This window comes from Brassica oleracea, chromosome C6, assembly GCF_000695525.1.
Source record: "Brassica oleracea var. oleracea cultivar TO1000 chromosome C6, BOL, whole genome shotgun sequence".
NCBI lineage: Eukaryota > Viridiplantae > Streptophyta > Magnoliopsida > Brassicales > Brassicaceae > Brassica > Brassica oleracea.
This window is the reverse complement of record NC_027753.1, coordinates 6,474,183-6,486,426: the sequence shown is the minus strand read 5'-3', so window position 1 is coordinate 6,486,426 and position 12,244 is coordinate 6,474,183. Positions and strand designations below refer to the sequence as shown.

General features: G+C 34.3%; 2 protein-coding genes across 6 annotated transcripts; one reads left to right on the top strand and one right to left on the bottom strand.

The window, feature by feature from the left end:
• Positions 1-1,471: 1,471 nt before the first annotated feature.
• On the bottom strand, positions 1,472-7,947 carry LOC106300251 (coatomer subunit beta'-2). Of its 5 annotated transcripts, XR_001261995.1 has the most exons (26): positions 7,808-7,947; positions 7,436-7,456; positions 7,292-7,353; positions 7,065-7,119; positions 6,893-6,929; positions 6,440-6,765; positions 6,207-6,338; positions 5,965-6,113; positions 5,710-5,778; positions 5,283-5,433; positions 5,120-5,185; positions 4,784-4,972; positions 4,565-4,705; positions 4,345-4,419; positions 4,072-4,248; positions 3,888-3,979; positions 3,683-3,799; positions 3,398-3,512; positions 3,250-3,321; positions 2,967-3,163; positions 2,780-2,873; positions 2,592-2,698; positions 2,347-2,476; positions 2,026-2,255; positions 1,879-1,933; positions 1,472-1,798 (listed from the first exon to the last, which is right to left on the bottom strand). XR_001261995.1 is itself a non-coding variant. In XM_013736353.1 (25 exons), the coding sequence occupies exons 1-24, from the start codon at positions 7,808-7,810 to the stop codon at positions 2,070-2,072; spliced, it is 2,763 nt and encodes a 920-aa protein (XP_013591807.1). In that variant the 5' UTR covers positions 7,811-7,947; the 3' UTR covers positions 1,472-1,798; positions 2,026-2,069. The 5 variants fall into 5 exon arrangements, 3 of the variants coding, with proteins under 3 accessions (XP_013591807.1, XP_013591808.1, XP_013591809.1); XR_001261994.1 differs by having other exon boundaries at positions 1,879-2,255; XM_013736353.1 differs by lacking the exon at positions 1,879-1,933.
• A 1,699-nt stretch (positions 7,948-9,646) lies between these two features.
• Positions 9,647-11,339, top strand: LOC106297326. Its single transcript, XM_013733590.1, has 2 exons — positions 9,647-9,916; positions 10,825-11,339. Exons 1-2 carry the CDS (start codon positions 9,691-9,693, stop codon positions 11,337-11,339), a joined length of 741 nt encoding a protein of 246 aa, XP_013589044.1. The 5' UTR covers positions 9,647-9,690.
• Positions 11,340-12,244: the final 905 nt, after the last annotated feature.

The window sequence follows — 12,244 nt, the reverse complement described above, 5'->3', positions numbered from 1 at the left end:
CCGTTTGTAAAAATTCAAAATATAACATATACATAAAAATCTAAATTATTATTATTTGGTTATTGTGGTTGTTTAATTTATTTAATAGTTTAAAATTAAACAAATATGATAGAAGATACACTATTTTTTATCAAATCTTTATTATTCAAAATCATTAATTCTCATATATACTTTAGCCACATTAGGCAATTCCGTAAATTTTATTTAAGGAAATAATAAAGTACATTAATGATGAATTTATTGTTAGTTTAATAAAAAACTTATTATATAATTAGATGGACCAACATATTTCTCTAATGATTGTAAGAATCATTCTAATGATGACATGTGACTAAAAAAGAAGTTGTAATGCTTTTTAAATAATATACAGGGATTGGTTTATAGATAGATATGTAATAATCTGAGCCACAAGTTTGAAAGTGTTTAAAGAGATCTAACGGTTGGGAGACAACATACTTTTTGTTTTATTTAACAACGATGGCGAATGCATTTATCAATGGGCTTTAGTATTGGTCGTCGGATTCGAAAGGAAAGTAGATCTAGTGGCTAGTATAAAATGGTTTCTAGTTTCCAACGAATTAGAAGTTCTTAAAAAAGTCTTTTTTGTTCCTAACAGATTTTTCTTATTATTATGTCGTATTATCATATAAAAATTGATATACAATCTATATAGTAAATTATAATTTTTTTTCTTCTATATTTTGAGATCTATATGTATATATTTATTTTCATATATTAATATTTATAAAATTTAAAATTGAATTAAAGGAATAAAGTATTATGGACAGTGTAATTTAAACAAATGAGTTGTGGATGGTGTAATTTAAATAAATGAGTTGTGGATGGTGTGTGTCGAAGAACAAAAATAGTAGTATCCGAGCATAGAAAAGTGGATTGTGTAAATGTGGATGCATATAAAAATAGATTTGTGGATAAATAAAAATGTGGATGCATAGATTTGTAGACAAATAAAAATTAGATTTGTGGACAAATAAAATGTGGATTCATAGATTTATGGAGAAATAAAATTTGCATACAAAAGGGTCGAAGAGCAAATCAAAAGTTTTGGAGTGAATATAAAAGTAAATTAGCACTATTTGGAAGCTTGAGGTCCAAAGCGAAGCAATGCGAAACTACGAGGACCACATGTGCAAATATTCAAAAGTATGATCTTGAGCGAACGTGAACCTCAATTGATTGCAGCAGTCGACCCGAGCTGCTCGATCCGTTGTTCTCGACTTAGAGTTTCAGTCCTTCATCCCGTGAGCATGGATTGAGGGTTTTGAGAAGGTCAGTTCGCTCGAGTTGGTGTATTCGGTTCAAGACAAACATTTCAGGCCAGAAGATATCAATCAGATGAAATTAAGATTATTCCCAAGAGAAAATAAAAAACAAAACCATGTAATAATAAGAACCTCCCTCTCAGTGCAAAATAAACAACAAAAAGTAACACTACCATTAAAACAAACCATTTCAGGCCAGAAGATAACAATCAGATGAAATTAAGATTATTTGTAAGAGAAAATAAAAAAACAAAACCATGTAACAACAATAAGAACCTCCCTCTCAGTGCAAAATGAACAACAAAAAGTAACAGTACCACTTAACTCTCTTTTCATCTAAACCATCATCAAAAAAATTCTTAAAATATTCAGAGAAAACAAAAAGACTTATTTATTACAGATGAATTCAAAACACTTCAAAGGCTGCTCGAATATCTCTGACCAACATGAATCCTCAGAAAGAAAGTTGCTACATCTCCATGTTGCTGCCAAACTCTATTGACGTGGTGTAAGCACTGCAAACACACACACAAAGAAACCAGCAAGTTCGGTAAGTTTCAAAAATTGAACCGTTGAAACCTTAGAAACAATGTACCTCGTAAAAAAAGACGAAGCAGATACTCAGTTCTAAAAACCATGGTATTATGTTCCTAAAGGCAAATGAATTCACAGAATCAAGGAAACGAACAAAAGATGTTCTAAAGGCGGCAGCATTATCTTTTGGGGGAATCAAATTAATCACCAGAAAGACAAAAAACAATTCAGCCTTGACCCGACTTGCTATCATTAGGCTGATGGGTTTCCTTCATTATTCGTACCCCACTCTTCTTCAGCCTCACTTCCGTTAACAAGCACTGCTCCATCGGTCGAGTCACCATCAACAACAACTCCTTCTTCTTCTTGTTCTTCTTGATGATGTTCCTCTACATCCTCATTCTTTTCTTCATCTCCGTTTTCTTCTGCTACCACCTCCTGAGAAGTATTAAAAAAAGAGCAGTTGTTGGTTAACAAATTACACAGGATAGATGAGAGTGTCGCTTAATTAAAAAAGAAAAGGGGTCACCTCGTGATCCATATCTCCATTTTCAAGTGATCCCTCTTCCTCAACTTGCAAGTTTCTAAAGGCTTCCACGAGGGTCATGGAAGATCTATCAGCATGACTAGGATAATTTTCTGCAGCTGTATAAACTCCCCTGTAAACGAAGAGTAGTCAGTCTTATTTAGAAGAAGAGGTCTAAACATCTCACTCACACAGGGAACTATCAGTGCAGGAATGCAGCAGGTACTAATGATACGCTGCTTGCTTACCTTGTCTCCGCAGCTCTTGCTTCGACGGAAAGAGCAACTTGCCAATCATCAAACAGATTTGAGTACTCCTCTGGATCAGCCAAAGATTCTGCTGCTTTTGAATTTATCTGTAGGACAAGTGAAAATTGTCAACATATCTCTCCTTAAATCCCAAACAGCACGCTAACAATAAAGATTAGAAAAATAACCTTGCTGAGATCTTTCCTCCAAAGAGCTACTATCTCAGATACTTTGCTTGGAAGATATGATCTTGCCATCAGAGCAGCTTCAGGTATCCGGTTGCTGGAGAAAGATAACATCGTCACACAGACAAGCAAAGGTCAATGAATTTCATTTTTCAAGAGAACTCCCAAGTGAATACTACTAATGTATTACCTCTCCACCAACAAGTCCAAACAATCTTCCAATTTACCGAGCATGAATAGGCAAAGATAGGCTACATTGTTCTTCCCTTGTTCTTTAGCAAGTGTCGCAAGCTTTGACACACCTTCAGCATCTCCCAAAGAAGAGTAAAGCAGTAACAAACCACTCAGATCCATCGCATACTTCATGCACTCCTCTGCCAATTGCAGCTGTCATGATGCCATCAAACACACAAAAGAGTTACAACAGAAACAAATCTAGAAGACAGGAATAGACAAGTTTAATACTCTAATACCTTCCCAGATGACATCGCCAACTCCCCTAATCGCTTCCATTTAGACTCGCTCTGTACTTCTACAGCGATTTCCTACAACCATTTAATTGAAAACACGTTAATATATCACCACTACAAAAGAAGTAACAACGCATCTTAATCATCACACCTGAGCAATTTCAAGTCTACCCAGTTGTATGGCCAACTCAAATCTGTAGTCAGGATCTGTCGCAATTTCTAGAGCTTCTTCAATCATTCCTCGTGACTCCAAGAAATGAGCAACACTGACAATTGGAAAATTTTCAGAAATAAATAAAAAGAAATGACCACGAAACAACCATTGATAGGTGTACAGCTACGCTTAGAATAAGAGTGAATGGATCTAGTCACGACATTTCTATGAGAAAATAATCACAATTAGGCTGATCTTTAGATACTAATTGATAACAAGTACCTGTTATGCTGATCTTTAGGAATTGTAGGTAAGATTACACTGGCTTTCTCTAGATCACCTCGCATCACAAGAGTCTTGTACTCAATCAGGCTTAGCAGCAAGGTGTACCCTATTACACTGCCATTCCCCCAAAGAAAACAGGAGAATAGACATCAGAAACTTCTAATCAAATCTGAAATAAACATTACCAAATGAAGGCACTTACTTGAATTCTTTGTCTACCAAGAAGACCCGACTTTGACTTGCAAGATAGCCCAACAAATACATTGGTCGGTCCAAATGATACATTGTGGTTACCTAGTATTAAGATTTAAGATGTTAGCAACTATCATCAAAACAATTTTCATAACAACGATCAAACTAAAGTAATCAAGAGATATGCATTATACCTCGCCTCCGACACAATAGTTAAGCTTCGAGGAAGAGTTGTTGTAAATGAAACAGTCACCAACCCATAGACCTGTCCTAACACGTTCGTCATTCTCATGAAGAACCTCAAAAGCATCCTCAACACCTTCTTCCTCCGTAGATCTTCCACTATCAAAATGTGAGGAAACTAAGTCGCGCTGTAAAACAGGAACATTGTAGTAAGCGCTTGGATAGTCAAAGAATGTCATATAGAAGTTCACAGATTAAAAGTGTTTGTTGGACAGGATCCTCACGTTGTATTTCAAGATGTAGAATGACGTGTCACTAGCAATGGCTACTAAATCACCACTGTCAGCCCAATATAGATTCTGCAAACATTACATGGGAACACTAAGAATTAGAGAAGAAACAAACGAGGACAACCTCCAACTGAAGGTAATGACATTAGCTTCAACTATATCAAATGTCTTGAAGTAAACTTCTCACAACAAACTGAGCAGTTATCTGGGATACCTTTACAGTGACGTCAATACGTTGAATAAGCCTACATTCAGCCCAATCATAAAAGCAGATGAAATCATTTGAACACATAGCTAACAAGGTTCCTCCAAAGATCTTCTCAGCTGAGAAAGTAGGGCGGATACTCTTCTTTTCCTGAAAACATCTTTTGTGAATGAGCGAGATCCGAAAATAGTGATCTCCTAGACAAGTAAACAGAAGATGAATACGAACCTGGAAATTTTTGCTAAATGTCTTAATCTTTGATGAGCTTTCTCTAACCGCACACTCACCCTCAGACGACCAAACGAATTCCAGTCCCGAACCAAATGATCTATTTCTCCAAGCCAAAGCCGTATAGATTATATACTCCCCGTCTCCACAGACTACGACAAACCTCCCATTCGGATTGTGCTTCAAGCTCTAAGAGTCAGAATATCCAGATATTAGAAAAAGGTAAGCCAGGAACAGATATATATATTGACGGCTTAGCGATACCCACAACGTTATAAAATCATTGGACCGAGTGCAGAAAATATTTTGCCCAAATAAACTTATGATAATACTCACTTGTGGATATAGATCACAGGTCCCAAGCTCTTTAACAGCCAAGGGCAACCTCTCTCCATCAGTAACCTAAGGTAGAGAAGAAAAGCATAACACCATCAGGTAAACAAATAAACAAATAGGTCATCTTCTGGCACAGTAAAAGAGAAATAAGAACGGAGAATACCTCGTAATCTGCACCAATACTTTTTATGTTCGCAGTTTGAATTTCATTATGCTTAGCCCATATGATTTTTCCAGTATTGTCCATGCTAGCAACAGGAACTTCTCGTCCCAGTTTAACCATGATGGTTCCTTCGTCATATCCTATCACAACCCTGTGAAGTGAGAACAACAAGGTTTATGGTTCCGCAGGACAACTCAATTGAATTTTAGAACAAGTAGAGATCTCAATCTTTGAACCCTAATCTTTACAAATCCTCAAAGTTAGGGAGTAGAAAAAAAATCACAAGGGTTCCAAAAAAATTAACACCAGAAGAAAAGGTTCACTGGGTGTTTGTTTTAGTATTAACACAAAAGAACATTCTACTCCCAGAAATAAATTCTGACACGCATCAGTTATTAATCAAAGGGAGCAAACACCAAAAAATTACCGGCGTGAACTTTTAACGTAACCAATGGCCCAAACTCTCTCGAGGCCATAGTTTAATGTGTTCTCTAGCCTGCAAGTCAAAACAGACATTTGTAAGTTTGGATAACAGACGGAAGGACAACACAAGAAATTGGTAATAGCATAAAAATGCACAAGAATGAAGCCCAACTAAACATGGTTTGGGCAGGCATACAAGAGCATTAAATTATCAAAACTATCAAAATTTCCAATAAACAAAAGGTTCATATCATGATACCTGTACGTAGTTGAATGCCAAATGCGAACGGTGCCGTCTTCAGAACCTGTGATTATAATTGGAAGCTCTGGATGGAAACATACTGCAGATACGTTGTGAGTGTGCCCGTCCAGGGTCTGGACACAACTTTTTGTTTGATAGTCCCAAACCTGATTCCAGAAATTCAACTAGTAAATAACCTGAAAGCACATAATCTCCCGTAGAAACGTATCATCTAACAGAGGAGTGAACATGAAGCAGACCTTCGCAGTGTGATCGTCAGAGCCTGTAATTAGATAGGGCTTGTCACCACCAGTGAAATAATCCACACAATTGACTCCTTTCTGATGGGCATCCAAAGTAAAATTTGGGTCTGGAGAACCAAGATTCCAGATCTGAAGATGAACAAGCAATGCAAACATAGAATGAGCTAAAACTTTTGAGAGCCATCCGGACAAAGCTATAATCAAATTACAAGCATAGACCATTGCAGAACCTTTATAGTACGATCAAGTGATGCACTGGCAAAAGTGTTGGTGTCTTTTGGATTAAATGTGACTTGCATCACATAGTGCGAGTGTCCCTCGAATATCTGAGTGCATGCCCAACCCTTTTCCCAGTCCCAAAGCTTTATGAGCATATCATCAGACGATGACAGAACATATGGAAGTGTTGGATGAACAGCCACACATCGGATGTAGTCTGAATGAGCCTCAAACACTTTAACCTTGTCCATGGTATTGTAATTGTATACACGGATATACAGGTCATCAGCTCCAGCCACAACCCATTGCTTTCGTGCAATAAACTTGGCTGACCGAACTGCAAAGTCATAATACAAGAAATCAGTAAAAGTAACAAACTAAACTAGACTACAAGTACATACAACAAGAAAGAAGTAAAACTCAAACGCTATAACTAAAGAAGCAAAAGAACGAAATGTGAATACCTGGTAAATCGGTCACCTCGAAAGATTTTGCCATCACCTGAGAATATCAAAGTAAGATTACAATAAGTTTCATGAATCAGGAGAAAAATAGTCATTCTTTCGGTTCACAAATTGGTCACGGAAAAATATATGCACAAGAAAACAGAAAAAGACAATCAAATTATTCACACACCTGTGTCTGGTAGTTCCAAATACACAAGGTTCCAGAATACAAACTTGCTAAAATCCTGCAAAATAAAGTGTGATATCAGGTTCCAAATCATGAGTAACAGTGAATAAATGTAAAAGAAAAAACTATAAAAGCAACAAAAAAATGATCCAACTCCACAAAACTGTCTGTCAATCACTACAACAAAGAAGATGCAGGAATATCATCGCAATCAAAAGCTTGAAAATTACCATGGTTCTGTAGGATGCAGATCCACAGATTTCACTCTCTCAGACCTTTGAGCTAATTTTTTCTGATCCAGAAAAAAAAAATATTAACACAGAATAAAACCAGAGTGAATGATCTACAAGAAGTCCTCAAAGTAAAAATAGTACCTTGATCTCAAGCCTGAGAGGCTGTTTCAACACAAAAGAAAGAAACCAATATAGTCAGTACAAACCAAGATCGTAAATTAAAAAAAAAAAAACACAAACTTTACCAAACCCAATACAAAAACAGATCAAAAGCCTAAAACCCAATTCCAGATCTTCATGATCCACAAACCAAAATGTCAAGAGACTACACTCGATTTCATGCTACCAACAACACTAACGCAACTCCGAAATCAGATTATACGAATCGAAGCGATCTGAGATTACACGATCCCTAACTCAAATCAGAGAGGAAATCGAGATCGAATCGTAGCGGATTCACTCGAGATCTGAAGAGGATCAAAGAGTAGAGAAGGAGAGATTGTCACTACTCACCATGATTGCAGATTAATCAGCGGAAGAAAGGGCGTTGTGCCCTTCGGATCTCGTATTATCGCTTGAATCTGTGAATCGGAGATCGAACAAGGAACAACGTTAGCTCCGTCTGGTCTGTGTGCTAACAGAAAGAGAGATTAAAAATAGTTTTTTGCTTAAGAATTAAGAACGACTGAGTAGGGAGTTTTACGGAATTGCCACTGTAGGTTGGGCCTTCCCCTTAAAAGCCCTGTTATAACTCATTGATCAAATCAAATCAAAAATACCATTGTGGAACTTAGTATAACCATAATCATCGTATCAAAACAAATCTCAATTCTCTTTTTAAAAATTATTTAAAATAAATTTTAATTTCCAATTAATAAATTAATGGCATAAAATTATTTAGAATTTCTAAAACATTTTAATTATTATAAATATTGATATGTGTTTGCGAACTCCCAAAAATATATTTAAAATAAACTAAAGTGTCTAATTCCAAATTACAAAAAAATAGTATTTTAAATGTAATATTTTTAACGTGAGAGTGACACATATAAAATTGACTTTTCAAATAATATTATAGAGATAAGCAGAGGTTGAGATCCAATAAAATCATAAAATCCATAAAGTAACTACATATTATTTGAATTCGGGTTATATCAATTCAAAAATGAGACTATACACAACGAACAGAGAGCGCTATAAGACTGGTTTGCTTCAGAGATTACAAGCTGAAAATGAGACTATACACAACCAATAGAGAGCGCCAATGATGAGAAGCATAAAGACGAACATGAAAATGTTATTGTGGTTGTAAGATTTGAGTTATAATTTTGATAAAACTGAAAATTTTGAGATTTTATTATAAAATTTTATAAAGTAGTTTTCAAATATGTGTCTTTGGATTTTGTAATATGATAAAACTCAACAGGCTTTATAATGTACGTTGTAAAACTGATAACTAGCCATTTTATTTCTAATTTAACATGGAAATGCATAGAAATATGAAATATTGTAATAGGATTATGAAGGTTTATGAAACCTTAGAAAACCATAAAGTTTATACAATCATACAAGATCTTGTAAATATATTTAGAATTGTATATAGCTCTGTAAAACTTTATAATCTTGTATAATTTTGAAAAACTTTATGCAATATATTTATAAAGTTTTATAAATGAGACTATAAACATTATACAGTACAATTTTATGAAATTTTGAATACCGAATCTAAATATTAATAGTAATCACATAATATTTATATGTTTTCTAAGATACTTTGAAATAATATAAACTGCATAGCTTAATAATTTTATATGCTAATGTATAGTTTATAATTGACCAAAAATGTAGAAGCTATTAAAGTTTATAAATTATATTTAATGACTTAAAAGATGATATTGCAACAGTATTCTACATTTAAGTGACCTCCTCTGTCATACTTGCAAATGAGTCAAACTGGATATAAGCAAAGAAAAGTGTAGCATATCCAGCAAGCATTCCATAAACAGTGTAAGGAAAATGCCTAAGAAACAAAAACAATATGTTTCATCATAGAGCTTAGCCTTAAAGTGTGATGATGTAGGTGAAGAATAATGAATGCTCAATTTACGGCCACCGTGGTCGTTTTCTCCTTTTTCATCTCCTATCTTTTTTTTCTTGTTTTCTTTAGTTACAGATTTATTATTATTTTTAAAATAGGGAAGAATTCATCTTTATACATTCTAAATTTAGACTTAAGAGAACTATTCTTTAGCTTCCTTTCTACTTTAAGAACTTTAAATTTGGAGAGTTTCAAAAGCTTAACATATAACACAAGTTTCTTGCTCTAAATTTTGGCAACTTCTTTTATTTGATCATCTGTTTTTACATTCGTTTTTTTTCATTTATTCTTTTACTGTATGGTGATGGATAGAGAAGAAAGGAGAAGAAGAATTATGGAAAGAGGATCGGATCGCCTAGCTTTAATCACAGGCCAATTACATAATGTTGATCCTTCATCGCCATCGTTTTCTTCCTCATCATCAACTTCTCACCAACGTACGTACAGCGAATCTTTCATGCCACAAACTCAATCTGAGCATCGTCAGATTCAAGAAAGCCCGTCTCTTAAGTATCAATTCAAAGGTACACAAACTATAACTACATTTGCTATCTTTGATTTATTCATGTATGATGCCTTTTTGTGTGTTACGTTTTACATGTTGTGATAATTTTTTTTCTTTCACCAAGTGAAATTATAATGTTCTTGTTTCAATTTGTAATTTTTAAGCTCAAAACCAAACATAAACTTAATTTGCATTTACACATTGCATTTTGTTAGGGTTCACAGAAATTTAAATACAATGAGCTATGAATGTGTTTGTTTATAGATTGTAATTTAGATATCATCTTGTTTTAGATGGAAACATCCAAACAAACTCGAATTGAATCCTACTATTGGGTTAATAATACCCAAATCATGTCAAATGATTTATCTTAGAATTTAACATGTTTAAAACTCATGTAATTAAAACTTAGTACCAAATGTACTATGAATCTGACATGTAAAGAGAAGAAACCATTTATTCGTATCCCAATAGAGCATGATTATTGGAGGGTTCTATTAAGAGCATGATTATTGGGGGTTCTTAGGGTGGGGTTCTTAGCGGAATATAAGAACCCGTCTCTTAACTTCTAACTAAAAAATCTAAGAACCGGTTCTTAAATAGGAGCCGGTTCTTAACTTTTTTAGTTAAAAGTTAAAAGACGGGTTCTTATATTCCGCTAAGAACCCCACCCTAAGAACCCCCAATAATCATGCTCTTAATAGAACCCTCCAATAATCATGCTCTATTGGGATACGAATAAATGGTTTCTTCTCTTTACATGTCAGATTCATAGTACATTTGTGTACAAATATAGAAATATTTGATGGAAAGAATTTTATATTTAGTGCTTAGATCAGTATAAACATCATAAAATGATTGTATACTGACAGAATAGCTGAACTGATTAATGGTTATTGTCCCTAATTTATTTCATGATGAGTACAGAGGAAGTAAAGCCAAGAGAAGAACCAAAACTCTCGACCACTCATCAAAGACCAATTAAAAGAGAACCAACAAAACCAGAAGAAGCAAGATCGGTAAAGACTCAAATTCAACAACCTAGGAGTTTCTTCAGCTCCAAGAAACTCAATGCTAGCATCATAAGCTCAGAAAGAAGTCGGAGTTTAAGCTCCCTCACAATAGCTGTATTTGTGATTTTACTCCCGCGATTGAACATCTTAAGATCCGGCACTATCTTAGCTTTGAGACCTCTTTGGTTACTTCTGCTTACAGATTGTGCTATAGTAATGTCTCATCTCACCATGGAAGCTTCTGGAGGAGGAATGAGTCATGAAACGGAAGAAGAAGTTAAGAGTAAAGATGGTAGTAATGGTGAAAATTGGTCTGATGCAGAGAAGCTTCTAGAAAGAGGAGTTGTTTTGTATCAAGCTCTACGTGGAATGTTCATAGATTGTAGTCTTTATATGGTGGTTGTTATTTGTGGAGCCTCTCTACTTTGAGTTCTTATTTTCAGTTTTTTTTGTTTGTTATTTGATTAAGATTATTTATATTTCCTTCTCTAATTAGTTTACTGGTAGATTACTTCTAGTTTAGTTCATTTGAGTATTTTCCAAAATTGATCTAATTACAAAGGTATACTTAAGGGTGTCAATACAGGTTGGCCCCGTAAATATTTGAGCCCGGCCCGGTCTGGCCCGGAAATATATGGGCCTAGAATTCAAAGCCGGCCCGGCCCTTATAGGGCTATAGGGCTTTTCGGGCTTTTGTGGGCTTTTTGAAAAATAATTTGTCATTGTCACTTTCATCGTTTTAATACACGTAAATCCTCCTATATATTAAATGAGAAGTCACTTAAGTGATTTTTGCTGACGTGTCGCTCATAGAAGAACTTTCTAATTAACTGTTATAATTTGATTGGTTGATGGTTTTTAATTTTTTATTTATTTAATTAAAGTTTCTAAAAGAAAACTAACCCTAGAATTACCTAATCTAATATCTGTTTTCAAACATACAATTAAACATTTTAAATACATATGAATTTTATTTGATTGGTTGATGGTTTTTAATTTTTTATTTATTTAATTAACATTTTTAAAAGGAAACTAACCCTAGAATTACCTAATCTAATATATGTTTCCAAACATACAATTAAACATCTTAAATGCAGATGAATTAATGTTATTTGATTGGTTGATGGTTTTTAAAATTTTTATTTATTTAATTAACGTTTTTTAAAATGAAACTAACCCTAGAATTACCTAATATAATATATGTTTCCAAACATACAATTAAACATCTTAAATAGAGATGGATTAATATAATTTATTAATGGTTAAGGTTTAAAGGTTTCTACACCCATGTCTGGGGTTCGAATCCCAGACTATGCAATCTACTGCAGAATACA

What these genes read in the sequence shown, in the direction of transcription:
- LOC106300251 (XM_013736353.1), bottom strand. An exon ending in CTGACGATCACACTGCGAAG is followed by an intron (nt 6,114 to 6,206) that starts GTCTGCTTCATG and finishes TTCTGGAATCAG; the next exon opens with GTTTGGGACTATCAAACAAA. An exon ending in TGGCGATGTCATCTGGGAAG is followed by an intron (nt 3,164 to 3,249) that starts GTATTAGAGTAT and finishes GCATCATGACAG; the next exon opens with CTGCAATTGGCAGAGGAGTG.
- LOC106297326 (XM_013733590.1), top strand. Translation starts at nt 9,691, where the DNA reads ATGGTGATGGATAGAGAAGAAAGGAGAAGAAGAATTATGGAAAGAGGA. An exon ending in TCTTAAGTATCAATTCAAAG is followed by an intron (nt 9,917 to 10,824) that starts GTACACAAACTA and finishes TGATGAGTACAG; the next exon opens with AGGAAGTAAAGCCAAGAGAA.